Raw genomic sequence first — 26140 nt, 5'->3', positions numbered from 1 at the left:
AATATGGGGGAGACTACTTTATGAAGAAGATAGGGTCACATGGAGAATACAGTTAGTGTGATTCTTGAAACTTTAAGATTTATCTGAAAAATGTGTTTCTGTGGAGTACCATACAGAGCAATAGAAGAATAGAACTTTTTATTAGGGTACGTAGGAATTTAGTAATGTAATTGCATTTTATAATCATTTATGTCTTCATATGGCTTCAGTTGTTAATAATACTAATTTTCTTCTAAGTTACTAGGACTTGGTACTGTCTGAAATCATTGTTCATATCTTAAACTGATTTAAGAAACAAGGCAATTCTGTTTGCATTGAACCAAGTAAAAGCATTTCTTGTGAATATAGTAAGATAATTTGTTAACATGTCCAATTATTTAAATTCCTTTAAAATCTTCATTTTTGAAATGATTTGCCAGATTTAAAAAACCAAGTTAATTTTTATTATAGGTTTTTATCGTGAAAAATGGATCTACGTCCATAAAGAAAGCACAAAAGAAGTAAGTATTCTTTTATAAATAAGAGAGTATCTTGGATTGTTTCTGTTCAATGTGGAGTCACATTAAATACATTTATTAATAAAGTTGCATAAAACACATTTCTTTTGCAATGATCTATGGTTCAAATTCTGACAGATAATAGCATATGAGGAGCTTTTGAGGTAGTGATTCTCCATTGTGTGTGCTTGCATGTGCGTGTGGTATGTGACTGTATTTGTGCGTACATTGGTGTGTGTTGTATATATGGTGTGTATGTATGGTTGTGCATGTATTTGCACACATTGGTGTGTGGGATGTATGGTGTGTGTTAGCATGTGGTATATGTGTGCAGTGTGTGGTTCCTGCCTACCTGTACATATCTGAGTCAGCAGCAGGCCTATTTAAACCAAGCATGGACTCCTGCAGTCATACGCATTTTCTCTGTGTTAGCATGAACCTCTGATGCTGATGGGCGTGTGTCCTCCCTGTGGCATGTTTTGGAGCGTAGGACATCTGTGAGCCCCCTCATTCCACGTAAAGAGTGGCTAACATGAAATTAGTAATTGGGTTGGGTTTGCGCAGAGCCGTGTGAACTCCTTCCCTGCCTTTCTTTTCCCAAGTTGGGCTAAAGCTTTTTCATGAGCCATAAGACAAACCAGAGAGCTTCAAGCTGTTTCCTGTTTCTTTACTAGGATCAGGGAAGTTGTGTTCCTTTTATAGTCCTGGAAACTCTGCATTTGCTTTATTTTGCAACAATTGGGGAAAATAATTTAGGGAACTATTGTCTATCATCTGTTTTTTTAGGGTAAGTTAAATATTCCAGAAATGTTTATAGATGCTCTGAAGCTAGTCCAGCTTCCTAGAAACTGAAGGATTAGATTCTGAGAAAGAAAACTTAATCTATTCGGTTATGGTTAGTGGGTATAGAATAAATCAGATCCTTAATATACACTCTAATATACCATTAGAAGATTGTTTGACAGAATCTAACCTAGTTTTTAAACAACGAAATTTAGTGCTCATGAAAGACCATTAAATATTTCATCTGCTCTGTTGCCATCCTGATTACAGAGCAGAGGATTCCATCCAAGCTAGCATGTGCAGGAAAAGAGGATCTTATTGTGAGGCTATGGGAATGTTCCCTGGAATTCTAGGAACCAGGATCCTAGAACCAGGTTGAGAGGGACCAGAACTAGGACTGGGCGCTGGTGTCCCTGCACCATGTCATGTCTCCACACCGTCACCTGGTATAGAGCAAGTGCCTGCTGCTTATCCATGCTAGCTGGTGTCTCACCGCTCTGAGGTTACATGCTGTGGTTCTAGGTCCAGACATGCTCTTTGTGGTCTGCACTGTGAATCAGATTTAATTTTCAGTTGTGAGATGGGTGGTGACCTTGGAAAGTGCCTGCTGCACCATCATGTAGAATTAAGAAAGAGAAATAAAATAGGAATATCAACTGTGAGGGATTTCAGATAATTATCTATATCAAAATTAGCATTTCCTTTCCCCCAGAGTTCCCAGGAAAATGTTTTCTGCATAGCAGGCACTCAGTCAACATATTTGGATGTTTTAAATGAATTTCGTTGAGTTGTGCACACAGTAGGGCGATTGGGGTTGACGCACAGAAGCACTTGAGCCTCTGAGTATATCAGCTATCAGAGACAAAGGTGCTGTGACTCCAGCTGCTTTCTCTAGGACATCTCAAGTCACCTGTTTGGAATTTGAGATCGATCATCTCATGTTTTTTATTATTGTTCTCCAGCTTATTTATCTCTACAACTTTGAAATGAAAATCTGTAGATTTTAAATATTTCAAATATGGAGGATGGAAATGGAGTTTAAAATGACTTCTGAAACCTAATGTGCTAATCTACACAAACCAGTATAGGATAAGGGTGTATCATGGCAGAAAAACATCTAAGAGAATAGCAGCAGTGTTTACAGTACTGAAAATAAATTGTTTCATTTTCTTCCTTTGGTTCTTGGACCAGTTTTTTTGGTGTTTTGGGTTCTTGGCATCCGTGCTCCCAGCCTGAAAGCTGCCCATGGTCACAACCAGCACTTGCCTTCAGCCCTCTCCATCCCAGTGCTGGTTTTCAGAGGCACCTTCTTGTTGCCGAAGCGCCTCTCCCAGCTGTGATCCTTGTGGTTGAGCATACTTCCAACCTGGGCAGTGCATGCCTCCCCCGCAGAGAAATCCTGTGTTTCAACTGTATATTTGTAACACCTACATCCTTACAATGCAGCTAAGCACGTGATTTATGTATTTTTAGTTGCGTAGCCTAGAATAATCCAGTTTTTTTATGATCTTAGCCTTAACGTCATCCACACCCCAGTTTGTCCCCAGCAAAATAAACCAGCAAGATTTTTTTTTTTAATTTTCTATTATACTTTAAGTTCTAGGTTACATGTGCACACGTGCAGGTTTGTTACATATGTATACATGTGCCATGTTGGTGTGCTGCACCCATTAACTCATCATTTACATTAGGTATATCTCCTAATGCTGTCCCTGCCCCCTCCCCACACCCCACGACAGGCCCCGGTGTGTGATGTTCCTCTTCCTGTGTCCAAGTGTTCTCATTGCTCAATTCCCATCTATGTGTGAGAACATGCGGTGTTTGGTTTTCTGTTCTGCAAACCAGCAAGATATTTAATATACATTTTTCTTTGTCATTACTTCAGCGGGTGGTAAAAAATGTCAGTTAACGGTGTCTCAGTTATACATAAACAGCTTAAATTATTAGCATTGCTATAATTTTACTATTCTCTCATCTAAATCTAAAATCAGTCTTCAGGATAAAAACAAATGTCCTTTGCCAAAATGTTTTTTTAATTGCACAATTAATTGACATTAACTGCCAGTTCTTTTTGGCTGATTGACTAATTTTAACTTCTGTGTTGCTCTTCCAGAGGCATGGCTATTGCACCTTGGGAGAGGCCTTTAATCGGTTAGACTTCTCAAGTGCAATTCAAGATATCAGAAGGTTTAATTATGTGGTCAAAGTAAGTGTTCTACGTGAAAAACTACTTTGATGACTCTTTTGAACAATTATATTTTGAAGATTGTAAGTGTACAACGTTTAAGATGCTTTTGGCAGCTTGAAGTTGTGCCTGTTTGCTGCATGTAATCGAAAAACAGAAGGGAACAAGTTCAGGAGAAAACAGTGAGATTGGAGGATTTCTCCAGTGTTGGTGGCAGAGGTTGCAGAGCCTCAGTGGGAGCAAACAGTCATCTCCCTGTGGCTCTGTGGTTGCTGAGGATGCCACAAAGTGGTCCCCCGGGGGTTGCACCATGCATCTACGTACCGTGTCAGTGATAGAACGGTCATGGGATCTTTACCTGATGATTTCGCAAATGTTTTCTGCTTCACGTTTTTCACAAAGAATGAGCCTTACGTCACAGAGGAAGAAGTAGCTAATAGAAAACAGGAATTTCATACAAAATAGAATTCCACAAAAGCCTTATTGCATTAATGATATCCTTTTGGAAGAAACTTTTATCTTGGGCCACACTCAAAAAGAAAGGATCATAGCCATATATTCCATTTATTGTTTGCTTTTGTCTAAAGATTAATTACTATGTGATTTATGCACCTTCATTCTATGGATAAAATAGAAGCTATAGTTTATGAAGCTATTAATTTTGTGTTTCTAATGGTTCTGTGAGACATTGGAAAATGTTTCCTTTAATTGCTTTTAGACATTTAAAAGTGCTACTGGGAGGACAGAAAATTTAGGGAATTAAATAACTGTAAGTCTTAGATAATTTTATTTGTTATGTTTGGTTCTGAGCAGAATTTCCAGGGCTTCTTATGTAACTACTACTTACAACTCCTGTTGTGCTCCATTCTTCACTGAAGCCCAGCCAACACATGCAGGCTGGACTTCCCCGGTGTTTTCTGAGTCCTCCTTTAGATATTTACACGCTGGCCAGCAGGGTGTTCTCGATAGGTACCTTTCTTGTAGGTGATGGAATGCACATTTGACTCAGCCTTGTGGAAATTTTCAAGACTTAAGTAGGCAGGAAAAACATCAGCAGAGAGGTCTGTTTAGCAGTAACTATTTCTCCACGTAGCTCTCTGATAGTTCAGACCATACTGAGTTGCTTAATCCATCTGTCTACATAAAAGGATTTAATTCTTGGTGTGAGTGAGAGAGTAGGATGGGGCACAGGAGGAAGTCATTGGCTCCTGGTGATTTCTGTGCTGGGTGCCTGCTCTGTCATCTTTGGTCACTGACTCTGGAGAAGGTGCGAGTGTTTTGTGCTTTATCAGAGGGGGAGTCCATAGACCAGGGCCAGTATTTTACCAGTTTCAGTCATTTGAATGACTGCATGATTTTTTTTTGTCTGTGTACCACATACTACTATAATTTGCTAAGTAGCTTTTCTTCAAATTTACTTTTTTAAACAGAAATACCTACTTTAGCCTCATCCTAAACACTAATACCTGTGAAATGGTAAATTTTCTGTCGGTCGTTTGTCTAATACGTATAAAATAAATGCATAACTATAAAAATTAAAATGTGCTATGCACTCATGTACCAACTAAACTTACCTTGCAACTGTCTTGAGAAGGGCTGTGTTTCTCCAAACCACCTCTCAGAGGTGGAGCAAGGGAACTGGTGAGCCTAGGAAGCGAAAGGGCTGCATTGCTGCATGACTGTCCCAGCAGCCTCACAGGTCTGTGCATCTCTGTTGATTGCTGCCTTCGAAGCAGAGCCTTGCTTGGCTCATCTGTGTTCCTGCTCTGTGGGAATCCCACCTTCCCTCTCCTGCAGTCGCTCCAGACCTTTCACAAGTCCAGCAAAGTTACCTCTAAAAGGTGATTTGCTCATGCTTACCTTCTGCTAAAAACAAAAACAAGCAGCAGCCTTTGTGACTGTGGGAAAGCCTGAGCCTGTGTCTTGCCTTGGATTGAGCTCCTGCATGTCCCCATCCTAATTCTGCCCTCCCTGGCCCATGCCAGTACCCTCTTCCATTGGCTTTCTTTCAGTGTGTACTATTTTTTTTTTCACTTTATCAAGTGCATTTATCATGCATGCTGTGCAGGTATTTGGTATTTGTTTGCTGTTTTAAATGTTTATAGCAACACTTACTGCAACAACTGAGAGGATTCTGTTGGAGTTCTTCTAAATAATATGATTTTCCATAATTTAGGCTAAGTTGTCCATAATGTCACTCAGTATTATTAGAATACCTATAAACTAGAAACATAGAAGCATTTTTTTGAAATGCTTAATAAAAGGTTTCCTTTTTTTCTAACAGCATTTAGTAATATCTGTCCTTAAGAATTTGTGTGCAAAACTTAATATGTATCTTTTTTGTTTTTTTTTGTTTTGTTTTGTTTTTTTTTTAGGTGGAGTCTCACTCTGTTGCCCAGGGTGGAGTGCAGTGGTGTGATCTCTGCTCACTGCAACCTCTGCTTCCTGGGTTCAAGTGATTCTCCTGCCTCAGCCTCCTGAGTAGCTGGGATTACAGGCATGCACCATGATGCCTGGCTAATTCTTTTTTGTATTTTTAGTACAGATGGGGTTTCACCATGTTGGCCAGGCTGGTCTCAAACTCCTGACCTTAAGTGATGCACCTGCCTCGGCCTCCCAAAATGCTGGGATTACAGGTGTGAGCCACCATGCCCAGCCTGTATCTTTCAACTAACATTTTGTTTTATGTAAAATCATTTTGTCCATCTAAACTTACGAATTTTAAACTGAGACTAATCAATAATTACTAGTCTTAGGATAAAAGCTAGTATAGAATATAGTGTTCAATTACAGATTGTTTCAGTTGTCAAGGATACGTAGTTTGGAATGGAAATTTCATTTTTACTCTAATCTTTGAAGTTGAGTTTGAGCCAGGTGTGGTGTTAGAGGCATAAAATGGCCCCAGCTTTTGTTCACTGTCCAGGGGCAGATGCTCTTCACTCAAGGCAGGAGGAGCCCGTCAGTGTTGGCATCGCTGAGCACCTCCTGTGTGCAGATCAACGTACCTTGTCTTTTCTAACTAATCCTTTCAAGAAACTTTGAAATCCAGTTCTATTCACACTCCCACCATGAAATCTTGTTTGCCAGTGATCACAGGGTTTTGGCAATACCAACGCAAGCCTACCTGGCTGGGACCTTGGCCTCGCCACCCCCATCATATCAGCAGCACCTCCCTGGCCCTCAGGTGTGCCAGTGGTCACGTGTTTAAGTTGCCTGCATCCCCGTCTCAGTTGAGCCCCAGGAGCAGGGGCTTGGTTTGTTCACTGCTGTTCACCCACTGCTGAAAATAACACCCCGTTTGTCAAAGTGGAGTAAGTATGTCCCAGCTGCAGTGAGGAGCTGCACTTCCATGAGCTCGGAGGTGCCCAGCAAACCCAGGACGGCTGTAAACACAGAGAGGGAGACCAGTACCCAAAAGCTGTCTGGAGGAAGAAGAACTGGGTCCTGAGCCTGTAGGTTAATGTGGCTGTGGGTTTTACACATTTGTTGTCATTCCCTTGGAGTCCTGGGCTTGCTTATAGCACTGAGAAGAACAGCCTGCTCCCTCGCCCCACTGGCAGTCAGGAGGTGGCTTCTGACAGCCAGGCGCGAACAGCCCCAGGCTTGGGAGGTGCATGCAGGGCAGTGCACGGCATGAAAGCTTCCTGAAAGCTGCACGGTGTGCAACTGAAATTTATAAAAATGTTAAATATGCTGTGTTTGCTACACACATCGGTAGGAAAAACGTTTTCAGAATTGTAAAGTTTATATATCTAATTTTAGTTATTTGGTAAATTATCTGAAGTACTTCATTCTCTGCCTATGGCTGGACCAATTAGATAGTACATCCAGTGTCACATACTTTCAGGGGTAGAGTATTTTTAGTTTAGTGTCTTGCCACCATTTATCTTTATGTTTTCATTTGCTTTAGATGTAGGCAAAGAGTCGGTCACTGTTGTCTTTATTCAAAAATGTCTGTGTCCCTGGGCGTTGCTCTGCCCCTCCAAGACCCCCCAGTCCTGTTTCCTTTAGCCTGCCTGCTCCTCATGTCTGGAGACGGACTTCTGCTTCCCAGTATCCCAGGGATCTATTAAATGGGGAAAAGTGGCCGGGTGCAGTGACTCACACCTGCAATCCCAGCACTTTGGGAGGCCGAGGCAGGAGGCCAGCCTGGGCAACATAGGGAGACCCTGTTTTTACAGATAATAATAAGCAAGTAAGGAAAGACATCTCAGGCTAGAATCTCTGGCTATCTGAAGATTTTTTTTTTCAATTTTTTTCATAATTTCTGCTAATGACTACGCCATAGCAGCAAGTTAATAGCAGCAGTCTCACAGCAGCGCATGGGAAAGCTGCTCAGTGAGTGACCCTCAGCCCTCCCCGGTGTGGACTTGAGGGTGAGGCAGGGAGGGAGAGAGGCTCTGCAGCCACATGGCCGCTGTTGGAGTTCTCTCTCTTTCTTATTTATTTACTCAGGGATCTCAAGCATATGACTTCATTATCTCATCCATAGTATCTGGTAGATTTTAGCATCTGCCTCAGAGCACTGTTATAAAGATTAGATTATTCCATCATAGGAAGCTCTTAGAACAGTCTGTACTCTGTGTTAGCCACTATTTTTATTTTCTTTTGAGGAGGATTTAGGCAGAGGGATGACAGCTGCATGGAGATCCATTTATGACCCAAGAGGTAAAGATGAGAAAATGGGGCCCAGAGAGATGGGCTGAAGGTCACAATGGAATCAAGGACAGAGACCAAAAGTGCAGTCATCCTGACAGCCATGAAGAGCTTTTTCATTAAGATGTCATTTTCTAAGTCTATAAACTTTGATTTTCCTCTCATGTAAATTAAGTGACTTTCTTAAATGCGTCATGACTTTTTTTTTTCAATTTTTTTTTTTTTTTAATTTAAGTTCTGGGATACATGTACAGAATGTGCAGGTTTGTTACTTAGGTATACACATGCCATGGTGGTTTGCTGCACCCATCAACCCGTCATCTCCATTAGGTATTTCTCTTAATGCTATCCCTCCTCTAGCCCCCGAACCCCCGACAGGCCCTGGTGTGTGATGTTCCCCTCCCTGTGTCCATGTGTTGTCATTGTTCAACTCCCACTTATGAATAAGAACATGTGGTGTTTGGTTTTCTGTTCTTGTGTTAGTTTGCTGAGAATGATGATTTCCAGCTTCATCCATGTCCTTGCAAAGGACATGAACTCATCTGTTTTTATGACTGCATAGTATTCCATGGTGTATATGTGCCACATTTCCTTTATCCAGTCTATCACCGACGGGCATTTGGGTTGGTTCCAAGTCTTTGCTATTGTGAACAGTGCCGCAGTAAACATATGTGTGTGTGTGTGTCTTTATAGTAGAATGATTTATAATCTTTTCATCATGCTACCTGACTTCAGACTATATTACAAGGCTACAGTAACCAAAACAGCGTGATACTGGTACCAAAAACAGATATGTAGACCAATTGAACAGAACAGAGGCCTCAGAAATAACACCATACATCTACAACCATCTAATCTTTCACAGACCTGACAAAAACAAGCAGTGGGGAAAGGATTCTCTATTTAATAAATGGTGTTGGGAAAACTGGCTAGCCATATGCAGAAAACTGAAACTGGACCACTTCCTTACACCTTTTACAAAAATTAACTCAAGATGGATTAAAGACTTAAACATAAGACCTAAAACCATAAAAACTCTACAAGAAAACCTAGGCAATACCATTCAGGACATAGGGATGGGCAAAGACTTCATGACTAAAATACCAAAAGCAATGGGCAACAAAAGCCAGAATTGACAAATGGGATCTAGTTAAACTAAAGCGCTTCTGCGTAGCTAAAGAAACTATTGGCCGGGCAGGGTGGCTCAAGCCTGTAATCCCAGCACTTTGGGAGGCCGAGACGGGCGGATCATGAGGTCAGGAGATTGAGACCATCCTGACTAATACGGTGAAACCCCGTCTCTACTAAAAAATACAAAAAACTAGCCGGGCGAGGTAGTGGGCGCCTGTAGTCCTAGCTGCTCGGGAGGCTGAGGCAGGAGAATGGTGTAAACCCGGGAGGCGGAGCTTGCAGTGAGCTGAGATCCGGCCACTGCAGTCTAGCCTGGGTGACAGCGAGACTCCGTCTCAAAAAAAAAAAAGAAACTATCATCAGAGTGAAGAGGCAGCGTACAGAAGGGGAGAAAGTTTTTGCAATCAATCCATCTGACAAAGGGCTAATATCCAGAATCTACAAAGAACTTAAATTTACAAGAAAAAAGCAATCCCATCAAAAAGTGGGTAAAGGATATGAACGGACACTTCTCAAAAGAAGAAATTTATGCAGCCAACAAGCATATGAAAAAATGCTCATCACTGGCCATCAGAGAAATGCAAATCAAAACCACAGTGAGATACCATCTCACACCAGTTAGAATGGCAATCATTAAAAAGTCAGGAAACAACAGATGCTGGAGAGGCTGTGGAGAAATAGGAATGCTTTTACACTGTTGATGGGAGTATAAGTTCAACCGTTGTGGAAGACAGTGTGGTGGTGATGATTCCTCAAGGATCTAGAACCAGAAATACCATTTGACCCAGCAATCCCATATGACATTTTAAAATAATGACCTGGCAAATTAGATGGAACTGTCGGAAAGGGCTGTCTTTAAAATTTCAGATCGTATTGCTAATCAAGCTTTTGTTTGCTCTGGTGAGTGTTGTTTTAAGCGACACAATCCAATGCTAATTTATTGTTGTATATTAATTTATTCAGTAGGCCCTGCTATATCCCAAGCACCTGGCAAGTAGTAGGCACTTGTTATTCCTAAAATGAATGAGTGACTGAGCATACAAACCAACTGTTGTATACATAAATATTTTCTAAGTTACTCCAATTATTTTTTTACCACAGTTAAACTCCTCCATAAATTCTACTTGAAGAACTATTGAGATACTCTAAGATAATTACATTTTTGCTGATTGTTGTACTGAACCTACAGGTTGCTTTTTTGTTTTTTTCCTTCAAGCAAACTGCATAGTCAGAAACAGAGGAAGTTATTTTCACTTTTTTAAAATTTTATTTTGTATTTTTTTGAGACAGAGCTTTGTCGCCCAGGCTGGAGTGCAGTGGTGTAATCTTGGCTTACTGCAACCTCCGCCCCCCCCCCCCCGCCGGCTTCAAGAGTTTCTCCTGCCTCAACTTCCCGAGTAGCTGGGATTTCAGGCACTTGCCACCACGCCCAGTTAATTTTTGTATTTTTAGTAGAGAGGGGGTTTTGCCATATGGGTCAGGCTGGTCTCGAACTCCTGACCTCAGGTGATCCGGCTGCCTCGGCCTCCCAGTGTGCTGGGATTACAGGCGTGAGCCACTGCGCCCGGCCTATTTCCACTTTATAAAAAGATTCTACACAAAGATGTCCTCTAATTTCCTAAGTTAGCGGGACTTTACTTATACAGAAAAAGATATATTTACATATATATTTTTCAATTTTCCTAATTGTTGATTCAAGAATTGGTTGTAGGCTATTTAATTCCAGGTACTTCCCTATAATTGCCCCCTTAAAAATGCCAGATTAAAGTGTATTAACAAAGTATGCTAATGCTCCTAAGAACAGATTTGTTAAAGAAAGTCCAAGAAATGACGGTGTTGTCACCATTCAGAAGTGTCCATTTTCATTGAAGGAAGTGCTACTCGGCTCATCTGAGAGTTTGACCTCAGTTGAATTAAATTTGACCTTGTAGTTCTGATGTTTTTAAGAAAAATTGAACATAAATTGCTGACAATGGTGGATAGGTGGTGTCAGGCAGTTTGAGCACACTGGGAACATAAGTCTCCTCATTAGATGGCATGCCAAAAAGAGCTTGTTCTCCAGGCAAATATCCAGATTATATTGGAAGTTTGAAATGCCGGTATTAATAATACTCTGCAAGTATCCACTGCCATCTTCATTTTTCTTTAATTCTTACCATATTTATCCTATCAACAAGATAATTTGTAGAGTATGACTAAACGCAGCAACTAAGAATGCTTTTACCAAAATAAAATTATATGTTGTGTAATAGTTCAGTTTCAGATAAAAAAGCAGTCTTTCTGCCAGTGCTAGAAGTCAGTGAACATTTGACAGAGGGTCAAAATGGTTCCCAAGAAAAGCAGAGAAAAGGGACAACCCCCAAAATAGAATCACCTCTCACAGACCACTGCTTGTGAGCAACTTGTGAGTTGTAGGAGGGGCGCTGGTTCCTAAGCCTGAAGTGGAGGACATGTTTTAGTCCAGCCTGCATGAGGTTGTAGTGTGGTGCTTCCTTACCTCGGGGCAGGGGTGGGCAGGCAGTCCACACACTGCTAAAGGACCGAGGAAAGTGGCTGGAGCTTCCAGAGAATTGATGAAAACTACAAAGTCTGCATGGTTCTGCATTGACTTGCTAGATTACATCCCTTTTTTGTAAAAGACAATGAACTTAAGAAGTCTTTTTAAAATTAGATAATCGAAGTTGAGATCACTGAGGGCTGTTCCAGGTTATTAATTCTGTCTGGCACACACACTAGATGGGAAGCAGCAGAGCAGGAAGGCACAAGCACAGATTGTGGGATCCCCCTGCTCTCCAGGTCTGGCGCCTCCCTCCTCAGTGATGTGGCCTTGGGGCTAGCTTCTTCTCTCCCTGCCTCAGTTTTCTCATCTGTAGAGCGGGGATAATAGTAAGACCTACCTCACCAGGGGCATTACAGGCATTAGAAGGGCATCAAGTACTTCAGATGGTGCCTTTATAATAATCACTCAGTAAATGCTTACAGTTAATTACAAATCTAAAGGAACCCAGAGGTGAAGACTGAGCAAAGTTGATTTGGTCTGCCCAGTGAAGAATACTTTCTGTGTTCTGTAGTAAGGCTGACTTTAAAAATAGAGGTAGCGGACATTGTTGTTTCTCTTCCCTTCCCCATGTACGTGAGGCCCTTCAGGATCACAGGCACACATGCAGTGACAATTTGCTCCCAGATCCAAGAGTGTTCAGGAGTGGACCTCGAATTTCAAATAGCTGTGATTTTATTTAACTTTATCGAATTCTAGTTTTATTATATTATCACCAGAGGGCTTGGCCTTTAAGATCTCTAATTCTTTGAAATGATTAAGTTTTCCTTTGTGGACTTCTTTGTAATTGATTTTTATAAATATTCTATTGATGTGTGAGAAAAATACAGATTCTCTATTTGAAGGATGTACTTTCTTTCTGTTTATCTAATTCTTCCACATCTTTACTTGTTTAGAATTGTCAGATTTGAGGAGATATGCAGTCATGCACCACATAACGAGGTTTTGGTCAGTGACCGACCGCGTGTAGTGTGGTGGCCACATAAGATTATTTCCTATTTTTACTGTACTTTTCCTGTGTTTAAGTAGATTTAGATACACAGATACTTGCCATTATGTTACAGTTGCTGTTCAGTGCATGAACATGTTGTATAAGGTCTGTGGTCTAGCTGTATAGGTGTTGTGTAATACACTCTGTGATGTTCACACAGTGACGAAATTACCAACAGTGCGTTTCTCAGATTGTAACCCCCTTGTTAAGTGACCCATGACTGTATAAAAAACTTCCTACAGTATTTGTGTTTTTTTTTTTTTTTTTTGAGACAGAGTCTCGCTCTGTCGCCCAGGCTGGAGTGCAGTGGCGCCATCTCAGCTCACTGCAAGCTCCGCCTCCCGGGTTTACGCCATTCTCCTGCCTCAGCCTCCCGAGTAGCTGGGACTACAGGCGCCCGCCACCTCGCCCGGCTAGTTTTTTGTATTTTTTTTTAGTAGAGATGGGGTTTCACCGTGTTAGCCAGGATGGTCTCGATCTTCTGACCTCGTGATCCGCCCATCTCGGCCTCCCAAAGTGCTGGAATTACAGGCTTGAGCAACAAATATTCATTAAATTCCCAACAGACTTTGCTTTATAGCTAATTAGAGGCTTGTGAATGATGATGGTTTCCTTGTTAAATGTCTTTTGCCCTGTTATCTTAATTACCATTTTAACCGGAAATGCAATCTTTTCAACTATGAACACCACGGCCCTTCTCACCTCTGTGCTTACGTATGCCTGGTGGTGTCCATTTTGTAGTCCTGTGTGTGTAACTAGTCTAAACTGACCGTGCTTCTAAAGGATCAGAAGGCTAATCCCATGCCTTCTGCTGATGAGTTCAGTCTTTTTAAAAGGAATTTTAAAACATGGTATTAGAGAAATGTAGAAAACGTACTTCGATGATGGGAGGGGAGGTGGTCGGGGAGGCTTATCTCCCAGGGGACACGTATTCTCTGTTCCTGGTATTTCCTCCCCTAGTGGAGCAGCAGTTCCAAAACCAAATGTCACAAGGGTCCTTTTCACTTTTTAAAATTACTGAGGACCCCAAAGAGATTTGGGTCATGTGAGTTATATCTATCAATGTTTGCCACATTAGAAATTAAAACAATTTGTAAAATATTTCTGCATTTATTTAAAAGTAACGATTGGGCTGGGTGTGGTGGCTCACACCTGTAATCCCAGCCTTTGGGAGGCCGAGGTGGGCGGATCACCTGAGATCAGGAGTTTGAGACCAGCCTGGCCAACATGGTGAAACCTGTCTCTACTGAAAATACAGAAATTAGCCTGGCGTGGTGGCACGCACCTGTAATCCCAGCTACTTGGGAAGCTGAGGCTGGAGAATTGCTTGAACCCAGGAAGCAGAGGTTCAGTAAGCCGAGATCGTGCCATTGCACTCCAGCCTAGGAGACAAGAGTGAAACTCCGTCTTAAAAAAAAAAACAAAAAAAAAAACAGGACTATCTCACACCTTGGCACACCCTCCTGGTATCTGATGTGATGGAGGGGATTATTCCTCATCTCTGCTCCTGAGTTCAGTCTTCTGTAAGGTAGCGTCTTGAGGCCTCTGGAGCACTTCACTGCACACTAATGAATGTCAGGGTAGAAAAGGAAAATCCTATCTTAGTGAACCTGTGGAAATAGTTCAGACCTTGGGCTCCCTTAAGAGGCCCCTAGACGATGCTTTGGGAACCGTGGTGGTAGAACCGTCTCTCCCAGACTCCCTCTGCCCTGACCCCTCTTACTGGTGAGAAACAGACACGTGTAACTCTTCTTTCTTCCTTTGAGGAATAAAAGATACTTGTACATTTTGGTCTGTTTCTTTCATGTCTTCAGTGTTGTAGGGCAAGAAGCCTATCTGGGGAGGCTTTGGTTATTAAGCAATGCTTAGGGCTTGCTGGCATCATCTCAGTCTAGGATTCAGATTAGGAAATCCATTGCTGTGTGAATCTGAATCGCATCCGCCAGGCCAGCTATTATGAGCAATAATGCTGATAACCTCAGTTGGCCTGAATCCTTTGTCTCTAAATTGATTCTAAAGTGAGGCAGGGAAAAGGGGTGCTATTCAACATTAAAACAAGGAAGAAATTCAATAACAACATTCAGTTAATTTGAAAAGATAAAGGAACAGGATTGAAATTTTAACAATGGTCTTCTCAGCTTTGCTTGGCGTAACCTGATCTTATCTCTGGCCAGTGCCCTCAACTGGTGTATTTTAGTGTAAGATATTTTTATGTAAATATGTTAGAAATCACAGAATGTTTTTCCCCCAAAGATTATCATGTAATTGTCACATTTATAATGTTATTTGGGACTGAGCATACGACTTAGTGATTGCTCATTCTGGAAATCAAGAAAGGCTGGAAGAATTGGAAGGAAGGGATGAAAAACTCCATTTTCAGAGAAATAAGAGGCAGATGCAATTCACAGACTCTAAAATGTGCATGAAGCTTACCAAAAGTAGCTAAGCTTGGGCAGTGATAGTATAGGCAGAACTGAGCAGAAGGGCTCAGGCTAACAAAAGCACTTGTCAGGGCCCAGTCTAAAAGATGAGCCCCACATGCCCTGTGCACTGAGAGCCTGAGTCACAGATGTTCAACTCCAGCTTGCAGAGTGCAGAAGTTCCAGGGAGGACCACTGACAGCAAAGGGCTTCCCGGATCCAGTTTTACTCAGAGACATGGGCTGTGGGGTCACCCAGGGATTCACGTACATGCAGGTAGCAGCTGGGGGACAGAGTGCTGGAACTGGGAAGGCTGAAAGCTGCCGTTCCCCCTACCCTGAGGGCCTCTGCAAAACAGACACCCTAGGAAGTCCCACCTCACTCTGAAATGCCTGTTAGAGAAGAAGGTGATGTCACTGCATGGATATTCTCTAAGGAAATTGTGGGAAATGTGTCTGTGAAGCAGGATGGAATCATGACCAGACAGTTAATCATGAATAAAAAAAAAAAAAAACCAGGAGACTCACGAAGCAGTTCTGTAGCAGAAGATCCCAGTGCAGGAATGCCACAAAACAGAAAAGAGATTTTAATGAGGTTGAGTATCCCATATCCCAAATGCTTAGAACTGGAAGTGTTTTCGATTTTGGATTTTTTCAGATTTTGGAATATTTATGTATACATTATGAGATATCTTGGGGCTGGAATACAAGTCTAAATTTGGAATTCATGTATGTTTCACATACACCTTATATACATAACCTGAAGGTAATTTTATATAGTATTTTTAATAATTTTGTGCAGCCCATCACCTGAGGTCAAGTATGGAATTTTCCACTTGTCAGTGCTCAAAAAGTTCCAGAGTTTGGAGGATTCTGGATTTTGGAATTAGGGATGCTCAACCTGTATAACCAAGTGAGACAGCAGGAGACAAAGCCAAGTTGGCAGAAGGAAGGATGGCATCTGCCGGGAGAACCACCACAGAGGCGAAGGTGGGATTGGAAGGGCCCAGGAGAAAACAGATGTTTTGGGAAACACAAAAAAAGGTGATGGAAATAGTACGAATGAGAAAATTAATAAGAATGAAACCATAAGCATGAGTTTAAGAGGAACTAGAAAGAAAATTACAGCTGTAGAGAACAGGGAGAGGGGTTCCAGCATATTTATCATTGGAATCTTCAAGCAGGAAAACAAAACAAAAGGACAGAACAAATATTTAAAGATAATGTTCAGGAAAATTCTGCTCAGGTAAAAATAGATGGAAGCGTACATTGTGAGAGGGCAAATTTTATGCTGGGGAAGGTTGACTGAGAACAGGTCATGAGTGTGCCACATCCTACAGGAATTATTAAACTCTGAAGATGAGGCAAGAACCTGCCAATGGGTAAACAACGTGTCATCTCTTACCAAGGGAAGAGATCAGGGTGGCTTCAGATTTCTCCAAATTCTTCAGATAGTGGAGTCATCCTTCCTTACGGGATCCTCCAGGAAGAAAGGATGGCCTGTAAATTTTATGTCCAGTCAAACTGTCTGGCTGCCAGGCTGCAAACAAACAGTATTGATCATGTGAGAACTCAGGGAATACTTACTGTTCTCATGAGCATTTTTGGCTGGAGAAACAACGTCCATCAGACTGGATGTCAGTGAATCTCTGCAGCATCAGCTGTGTGGCTGAGGGTGGTGGAGCAGTGTGAGCGGAGGGCAGAGGAGAAAAGGTCGGTGGTTAGAGATTTGTTGACTGTCTCACCTGTAATCACAGGGAGGCACTAAGATGTCGTTCACGAAAATCAAGTTGTACAGGAGAGGGATGGAAGGAAGGAGCAAGATGAATGGCAGTTTTATCACAATGTGGAACAGGAAACTAACAACGCGAAGATGTGTTGTATGAGGATTCCAAAGGAGAGGGAATTACGTAGAGTTAAAATTCCAAAAGTAACCCCTAGGACAAAATAGTGCAAGGATTTCTAAGTTTCAGAAGAACTACAGAGAGAATGAAAACTTTTTCAAAAAAAGCTACAAAAACATGTCATAAAGTTAAGACCAAACATGTTGTATCTATACATGTAAACACATAACCTTATACACATAACCTGAAGGCTGGTAAAAGATTTCAGATTGGATCAAAAAGTGAAACCCAACTCGAAGTTGTATGTAAGAAGGACACCTAAAACAGTGATTTACAAAAGTTGAAAATACAAGAATGAAAAGATGTATTAGGCAAAAATAAAAAATAAAGTGGGACAAAAAGCATTAAAGGAAAGCAGCAGCCCACGTTTTCCTGCCATAATGCACATCAGAGTAGGGGCAACTGGAAGAGCAGAGCATCCCAGGAGGGCAAGCAGAGCAGCGGCGAGGGCCTTGCTTGTCATTCCCACAGGAGGCCTCTACTTCACAGGTTCTGTCACAGGGATTTGTTACTGTGGCTTCCTAGAATACAAATTCTACAGTATTTTATTTTAATGCAATTTATTTGCTATTTAATAATGAGTTTTTAAATACAAAATGCTATTTAATAATGAGTTTGGTGATGTTTTTCCTTTTTAATTTCTACATGGAAGGGCTGTTTGATTTTCTGATTGTCTGTTCAGCAAACAACTGCGAGTATGGGCTTAGGCTGTGAAAATATTTGTTAGTGCCCAACCATTCATTCTAGCCTCTTTCTGGTATGCCCTTGTGCTGCAGAGACTGGAAAGCTAAAAGCTCCATTTCAGACTCTTGCAGCCTGGGCTCTGGGGGGAGATATGCTTCCACTAAGTAAATGAATGCCTACAAGACTAGAAGACAGAGTTGCAGGCCGCGGCTGCCTCAGCTCCCTTGTACGAAGGTCTCTTCAGGTTTGCACGGGCAGTGACTGTTTCCTGTACCCGGACTCTGATACAGTGGCTTAATTTAGGATGGCCTGTTAGAAATCTTCATGCATGTGTGTTATATCGCCGTGGTTTGTAATTCCATATTAAATAGATTTATATATTGCTCAGCTTTTTTTTTGTCTTTCCTCTAAGCTATTGCAGCTAATTGCAAAATCCCAGTTAACTTCATTGAGTGGTGTGGCACAAAAGAATTACTTCAACATTTTGGATAAAATCGTTCAAAAGGGTAAGATGATCACTGTATTTTTAATACTCTAAATCTTAATTAGAAATTTGGTGCAACGAGATGGGATTTTTCTTCTATCTTTACCTAGTACACATGCTGTCAAAAACAGTTGTGTAAATAATGTGATAACATCAGAAATACAGGTCATCCCTCTAGTTCCCAGTGTTCTGTTACTGCTGTTTACTTTTTTAAAGTTGCTTTTGCATACAAAGCAATATACTAGGAAAAATAACGAATCCCAGAACTTAAAAAGCTGTTTTACCTTTTCATGGTTAGCTAATCACAGTTCATTTTAGATGTATGCTTCCAAAATTAGCAGGATTGTGACTTACTCACTTAGGCATCAGATAAGCCAGTAATTTTCTTTTTAATTTAATGAGCTTGCCTTGGTAAGTTACTGGCTGTTAGTAAGTGGAATTTTAAATTTTACACCATGACTTTATACAAACATAGGAATATGTGACTCCATATTTAAGCCACTTTAAAGTAGCCACTTTATGATAAGTACAAAAGAAAGTATAAACTGACCATTTTAAAGGCAAAATTGTAGACCCAACTGAAAATTTATCAGATAAAATTTTAAAGTTTTGAAAAATCTCATTAAATTTGTGATATCTCAAAAATGATGTCACTTTTCGGTTGCAGTGAAATTACATCTTTTTTATTGTGCTAAAATACACATAACATAAAATTTACCATTTTAGCAGTTTTTAAGCATCCAGTTCAGTGGCATAAGTACGTGTATATTATTGGGTACCCGTCACAACCATTCATCTCCAGAACCTCTTCATTGTCCCAAAATGAAACTCTTGTCTCCTTAAACACTGAGGCCCCATTCCTCCTCCCTGCCAGCCCCTGGTAATTATCATTCTACTTTCTGTCTCCATGAATTGGACTACTCTAGGTGCCTCATATAAGTGGAGTTATATATTTGTCCTTTTGTAACTAGCTTATTTCACTTTGCATAATGTCTTCAGGGTTCATCCATGCTGACTGTGTGTCAGAATTTCCCTCCTGTTTTAGACTGAGTAATATTCTATTCATGTATAGATCACACGTTGTTTGTTCATCTATCGGTGGACATTTGGGTTGTGAAACCAGATTGTTTTTTAAAGTGTTGCTTGACTGTGTCAATCCATAGTTTTATTTTTATTTATTCCAGTTCTTGATGACCACCACAATCCTCGCTTAATCAAAGATCTTCTGCAAGACCTAAGCTCTACCCTCTGCATTCTTATTAGAGGAGTAGGGAAGTCTGTATTAGTGGGAAACATCAATATTTGGATTTGCCGATTAGAAACTATTCTCGCCTGGCAACAACAGCTACAGGATCTTCAGATGACTAAGGTATAAATATATCGGCATAAGAGTTACTACACTCTTTGTGTTACAAAAGTTGTTATCTTTTCTAAGCATACATGAAAGACTGCTATAGCTTTTTGAAAGATTTTCTGATGCTTTCATAAGTATTCATTAAATTGTTTTAAAATAGAAAAGGACCAAAGACCCCTAATGGCTTATAATTGCTATTGGAAAGGCAGTGGGAATAGCAATCATTAAACCAGGCTGATCCTGTGGGTGATTAGATGTAAACAGATTTACCTTCATGGGAAATTGAATATTTCAGTTATTAGAATAACATTCACTAAATTAAGGCTAAATTGTATTGCCAGTAATTCTCTATTTATTTAGTTGTTGCTTCTCCCAAGTTAGTAATTTTTTGTCTTCTTCCTTGCTATCTTTTTTGGGGATGTGTTTATAGTTCTTGGCAACAATGAACAAGGCCAAAAGAAGGTGCAAATCACATCAGTTGTGTTTGATATTTTTTCTTAATTCTGGTAACTAGTTTCAACAAGAAAAATGTTAACACCATTGCCCCAGGTATTTACATAGTGTTTTATTTAACTCTAGTACTAATAAGAAAAAGAATAAACTGAAGATGTATCTTAGTGGTGTGACTTATGTCGCCTTAGTGGTATAAATGATTCTGCAGATTGTACTGGTAGGGTCATAGTTAGCCTTTTATCATAGCACCCCAGGTTCCACATAAAGGAATGGTTTTCAAGTGCCCTTCAAATGCCTTAACTTTTGGCTGTTTATTTGCCATCTAAATGTGGGACTTACAAAAAGAGTGATGATTGCCTAGTTTTGAGTCTGAAATTATCATTAATAATGTAACATTCAGCGTCGGTAAGAGTTAAGCAAGTTTGTTATAAACGTTGGACCCTGCTCGGTTGTCTTGGTGTGACCCTGTAGTCGTTCAGAGCGTTGCACAGGCTGGCTCTTGGCTGCCTCTTTTACTGCGTTCCCCCATGCATAGGTGAGTTGTACTAAAAGTCCGCCTGTAAGACACGCATGGCACAGGCTTGCTGTAGAAGTCCTGACATGAGTGACCAGGTCACATGGCCAAAGTCCCCTTTCTCCTGATGAAATAGATCCCTGGTAGTGATGTCCAGCGGGTGACCTTCTCCTGATGAGATAGATCCCTGGTAGTGATGTCCAGCGGGTGACTTTCTCCTGATGAGATAGATCCCTGGTAATGATGTCCAGCGGGTGACTTTCTCCTGATGAGATAGATCCCTGGTAGTGATGTCCAGCGGGTGACCTTCTCCTGATGAGATAGATCCCTGGTAGTGATGTCCAGCGGGTGACCTTCTTGGGGAGAGAACAGGGTGTGTCCTTGTCCATGGTGGGTTTTCATGGTCAGGATCCCAAGGATGGGGGTGTTCGGGAAAGGCCAGGAAGCAGCCTTTCTGGTCTGGCTGGGAAGTTCCAGGTGGGATTAGTGGCTCTCCATTCTTTGGAGAGAGATGGGGAGCCAGTGGGGAGATGTGGACCAGTGGAGACAACAACAAAGCTCCAAGGATTGGGCCACACCTCACCAAGAGGAGAGAAAGGAGAAAGCAAGGGAGAAGCTTGCATCTTTGACTGGGTGGGCTGAGACAGAGCAGGAAGGCACAGCTGTATGCTGAGCTTCCTTCTGGATCTTCTTTCCGTTCATACTACCTGGGAAGAGGCACGGGCTGAGGGATAACAGAAGTGCATGTGGCCCCAGCTTGGCCCACTCAGGGCTGCCCATAGCCTGTGAAGGAAGACAGTCTGCTTTTGGCCTGGGATGGTTCCCACAGCCCTGGTAGGCAGAGCACACTCCCACGGCAGTACCTCTCTGCCTCAGCACAGAAGGTTAGGTGTTAGCGTAGTGCCATGTTGATCAAGTGGGAAAAATAAGGCACAAGAATGAAATTAATGATTTATCTTTGAGGAATAAGAAAGCACCGATAACACAAAGGTGCCAGTTTTCGTCATGTCCACTCAAATCTTACCATCAAAGACCTTGAACTGGTTTCTTTTGTTTCATTAGTGGTTGCATGCTGCCTGGCATCTCTTCACCTCAGTCCCTGAGTGCTCTCTGAAGCAGGAAACGTGGCATGTGCCTCTGTGAGGATCTTGGCTTCTGGACCCTGTGCCCTGCTTCCAGCCTCGAGGAGGGTCAGGTTCCCTTGTAGGAGTTGGCCAGAGGAGTTTTACCTCTCTGGGAATGTTACTTGAAACCAGTAGAAAGAGCACTTTACCAACTCAGTTAACTGAGCTGCATTTGTGGATGCCGGACTCAGTCAGCCAAATTGGTCTGAGGCTGCTTAAGGTAAAGATCTGGTCTCCTGACCCGCTGGCTGATGCTGGATTGCTACCTCACACTTGTTCATGTGAATTTTAGGTGACTCGAGCAGATGGGGTTAGAACAGAGCAGCTGAGAGCCTTCCCGGATCCCTGACAGTGGAACTTCAAGCACACCGCCTAAAGTTCCGCCATGTCAGCCTCACAGGATACAGGGACCAGCTTTCTCCAGTGCGCTGACAGTCGTCTTTGTCTTCTAGATTATCCCAACAAGAAATACCTTGACACCCCTGGCCAGGCGCAGTGGCCCACACCTGTAATCCCAGCTACTCTGGGAGGCCAAGGCGGGTGGATTGCCTGAGGTCAGGAGTTGGAGACCAGCCTGGCCAACGTGGTGAAACCCTGTCTCTACTAAAAATACAAAAAGTAGCCGGGCGTGGTGGCAGGCACCTGTAGTCCCAGCTACTCGGGAGGCTGAGGCAGGAGAATTGCTAGAACCTGGGAGGTGGAGGTTGCAGTGAGCCGAGATCGTGCCATTGCACTCCAGCGTGGGCAACGAGAGTGAAACTCCATCTCAAAAAAGAAATACCTCGACACCCCTTAAATCTAAATTCTCATAGTCCCAAAAGTAAGCAGAAATTTAGTATATATTATGTTGAAAAGTTCCTAAGAACATCAGAAATTTTTTTCTTGAAAAACAAATATACTTTGCTGTTGAAGCTGCATTTGAAGATATGGCAGTGCTGATGAACTGGAAGTGCTTTCATGTGCACATCTCTGTGACTCAGTCAGAGTGGACACACAGGAACGTGTTCATATGCTTCCTCACCCAGTCAGCACTTCCTGGATGCCCCCATGGGCTTGCTAGGCCCCTTGGAGGTGGGACACATGGATCAGCAGGCGTGGCCTTTAGCGTGGGGTGTCCGAGGGCCCAGGGAGATGAGCCCACGGTGAGTCACAGAACTCAGTGGGTTATAACAGATATGCACACAGGGCTGTTGACATCACATTGGTTCACTAGTGATGTGATGTTTTAGGTGGAGCTTAAAGAATGGGCTGGGTGTGGTGGCTCACACCAGTAGTCCCAGCACTTTGGGAGGCCAAGGCGGGCGGATCACAAGGTCAGGAGATAGAGACCATCCTGGCTAACACAGTGAAACCCCGTCCCTACTAAAAATACAAAAAATTAGCCAGGCGTGGTGGCGGGCACCTGTAGTCCCAGCTACTTGGGAGGCTGAGGCAGGAGAATCGCTTGAACCCAGAAGGCGGAGGTTGCAGTGAATGGAGATCACACCGTTGCACTCCAGCCTGGGCGACAGAGCGAGACTCCATCTCAAAAAAAAAAAAAAAAATGAGGGGAAAGTGTCCAGGTGGTGGCCTGTTGGTCAGTGCTTAATAACTGGCTCTCCAGTGGCAAGAGGTTTGATTTGTAGCATTTGTCACTTTCCCACTATGACTGACTTCAAGCCGCCAACGAAAAGTAAACTGGCTAACAAAATTCCCAGAAGTTGCAGAGCTGGCTGCTGTGAGAAGGTGTGGGAACTTCTGCGTCTAGGGGCTGATAGAGTGTGGTGTGCCAAACGTGTGTACTGCTGGGAAGAAGGTGCAGGGCATTAGGATCAGACTCAGGGCTTTATGGGCATTGCAGAGTGTTTGCTGCTGTCTGCCAAGGGTCACTGAAAAGTCCATGTTTAGAGGTACCCCTTCAGTGCCAGGCAGGGACCAGCCAGGTTGGAGGGAAGCAAACCCTCACTGCATTCATGAGGAATGACAGTTAAATGGGAAGGATGAACTTGGGGATACTTTAGCAAAAGACTAGACTGGTGACTTTGAAGTGGGTGCGAGGGAAAGAAGAATTGAGGGAGACTTCAGTTACTCACCACATAGTGAGGGGATGGGCCTCCCGTGGAGAAGGGCAGAGCAGTTGGAAACACAGACTTGGGACCAGGCAGACTGGGCTCGAGGCTGAACCCTGATCGAAGCTAGACCCCGACCTTGGGCAAGCCAGTCAACTCATCTGTATCTCTTTTTTTTTTTTCTGTGTAAAATAGAATGATAATAGCAACCCAAGTTTCTGTTAGCAGAAGTGCTTCCACAGAGAAACGGGAATTGTTAACAGTCGCATGCAATAGCTGAGACTATCCTGAAGCAAGAGAAGCAGACAGCAGCATCGTTGCTTCCTTCCGTTGCGGTGTAGGTGTGAGAGATTTCATAATGGCAGAGAGCATGTAGCTAATCAGTGGAGGAGGTGTGGCAAAAAACGCAGCAGGATTTCTGACATGTTCAGCAAGACTTTTGTGCCTTGTCACATTTCGAGATTTCGTTTGGATGAGAAGTGCTGGCATTTCTGCTACACCCTCTTGTTATAGCCATTAACAGGGCTGTAAAACTGGACTCTGCCAGAAATCCCAAATGCCGAGTTGTCACACCAGACTCTATAACGACTAATCCAGGATTTTTTTTCTTTGTACTACCTTCATACCACCACTTCATACTCCCTTTAAACTTTGTAATTTTAGCAGCAGAATATTTGTAAACTCCTGTCTGCTACAGAAATTTTTCTCAATAGGAATTAGAATGAAGCACCTGGAAGACATAATTCTTGTGAGAGTGTTAGACTTTTAGTTGGGGATTAATTTACATGCACGTTATCGTTTTATTTTGTTTTGTTTTTGTTTTTGAGATGGGGTTTTGCTCTGTCTCCCAGGCTGGAGGGCAGTGGTTCAATCATAGCTCACTGCAGGCTTTAACTCCTGGGCTCAGGTGATCCTCCCACCTCAGTCTCCTGTGTTGCTGGGATTATAGGTGTGAGCCACCCAGCCTGGCCATTTTCTCTTTTCTATGTGCTCTCTGCCATATGCTAGACAATAAAGATGGAAGGATAGGCTAAGACTTGAATCAAATGTGTCAGACTCATCAGTAACGAACAAAGAAGTTTGCTGAGAGCCTGCCGGCACCATGCTGGCTGCTGGGGAAGTGATGTCTCTTGGACTGTGCAGCTCCATAGCCTACAACACGGTGCAGTGGTGCAGTCCATGGAAGCTTCATGATTATGTCCAGAATGTTAGAGCACGTCACAAACTGTCAGGCAGTGTTGAGGCCCCACTCGTGTCTGGCAGATGCATAGTGTGCTTGATGAGGTGAAGGTGGCTTAGAGTGCGTCACTGGTGGTCCATCCTCATGCTGCCCACTGGGATGCAGGAGAAGCGCCCTGCAGCAGTTTCCATTCTGAAGTCCTAGGAAGTTGCTTCCATCGCGAGGGCATTATAGGGGAGCAGGAGAAGAAAATGGGGTGTCAAGGCACGGGTGCCCCCGTCACCTCTCCCTACACTCCACTGTCCACAGAGGTCAGGCAATTTCAAGAACCAAACTCACGGAATTAGCTCATTCTAGCCAAAAATAGATGGTCACTGTGCTTTGTGTGCAGCAGGAATATAGAAGGGCACAACACATCAGAAGGAAGCTAGCTCTCCCTGTGGCCAAGTACATATATCAACCTATTGGGAACAAAAGAAAAATACAAATCAGAAGCTCGCGGGTGAGCAGACTGAGGTCAGGAACCGAGGCGGGACCAGGTAGCCTCTGTCCCGCCCAAACAGCCGGAACCCCACTGTCAGGAAGAGGTGCTTCTAGTGAGAATGAAGGGAATCATTGAGATACAACTGAGGCCTGAAAAGTCTGAAACAGTATGCACTCAACCCAGGGCTTTCTCAGGTCAACCTCAGAGCAGTTTAATTTTTGAACTGACTGAGCCCACTTCTCGGGGCCAGGGACAGCCACCCTTCCTCAGCCTGGCGCGTGCACACACGTGTATCTTCTGAGGGCAGATGCATTGCATTTACTCTCTGGTGTGCGTGAGGGAGAAATGGTTTGTAAACTTGAAGTCATAGAAATGTAAAGCTGGAAGGTTGGGGGATGTTGGACGGAGGGTGAAAGGTTTCTGTAGTGCAGGAGGAGTCCACTCTAGAGGTTGTCTACACAGCATGATGACTGCAGTTAATAATTATACATCCTTCACTTCAGATTTGCTAAGAGTAGGTCTTAAATGTTCTCACTACAAAAATAAAAGGATTATGACTTGAGGTGACAGACAGCGAGCTGGGCTATGGCCATTGGTTCATAACGCATACTAGCACAGAACACCACGTGCTGCCAGTGTAGACAGAGTCCATTTATCACTTACACCTCAATAAAGGGAAAAAACCCACAAAG

General features: G+C 42.6%; 1 protein-coding gene across 3 annotated transcripts in view; it reads left to right on the top strand.

The window, feature by feature from the left end:
* The window catches only part of FBXO25 (F-box protein 25), a 60900-nt gene that overhangs the window by 20834 nt on the left and 13926 nt on the right, over positions 1-26140 (top strand). For 2 of the 3 annotated variants that reach the window (XM_011968603.1, XM_011968604.1), the window contains exons 3-6: positions 451-500; positions 3394-3486; positions 18220-18313; positions 19476-19660. In XM_011968603.1, the coding sequence (XP_011823993.1) occupies positions 451-500; positions 3394-3486; positions 18220-18313; positions 19476-19660 (422 nt within the window). The remainder of the gene's footprint in view (positions 1-450; positions 501-3393; positions 3487-18219; positions 18314-19475; positions 19661-26140) is intronic. The other variant, XM_011968605.1, reaches the window with a different exon arrangement.

The sequence above is a fragment of the Mandrillus leucophaeus genome, unplaced genomic scaffold (genome assembly GCF_000951045.1).
Source record: "Mandrillus leucophaeus isolate KB7577 unplaced genomic scaffold, Mleu.le_1.0 Scaffold85, whole genome shotgun sequence".
NCBI lineage: Eukaryota > Metazoa > Chordata > Mammalia > Primates > Cercopithecidae > Mandrillus > Mandrillus leucophaeus.
Note: the sequence above shows the minus strand (reverse complement) of the source record. Positions and strands in the feature narration are given on the sequence as shown.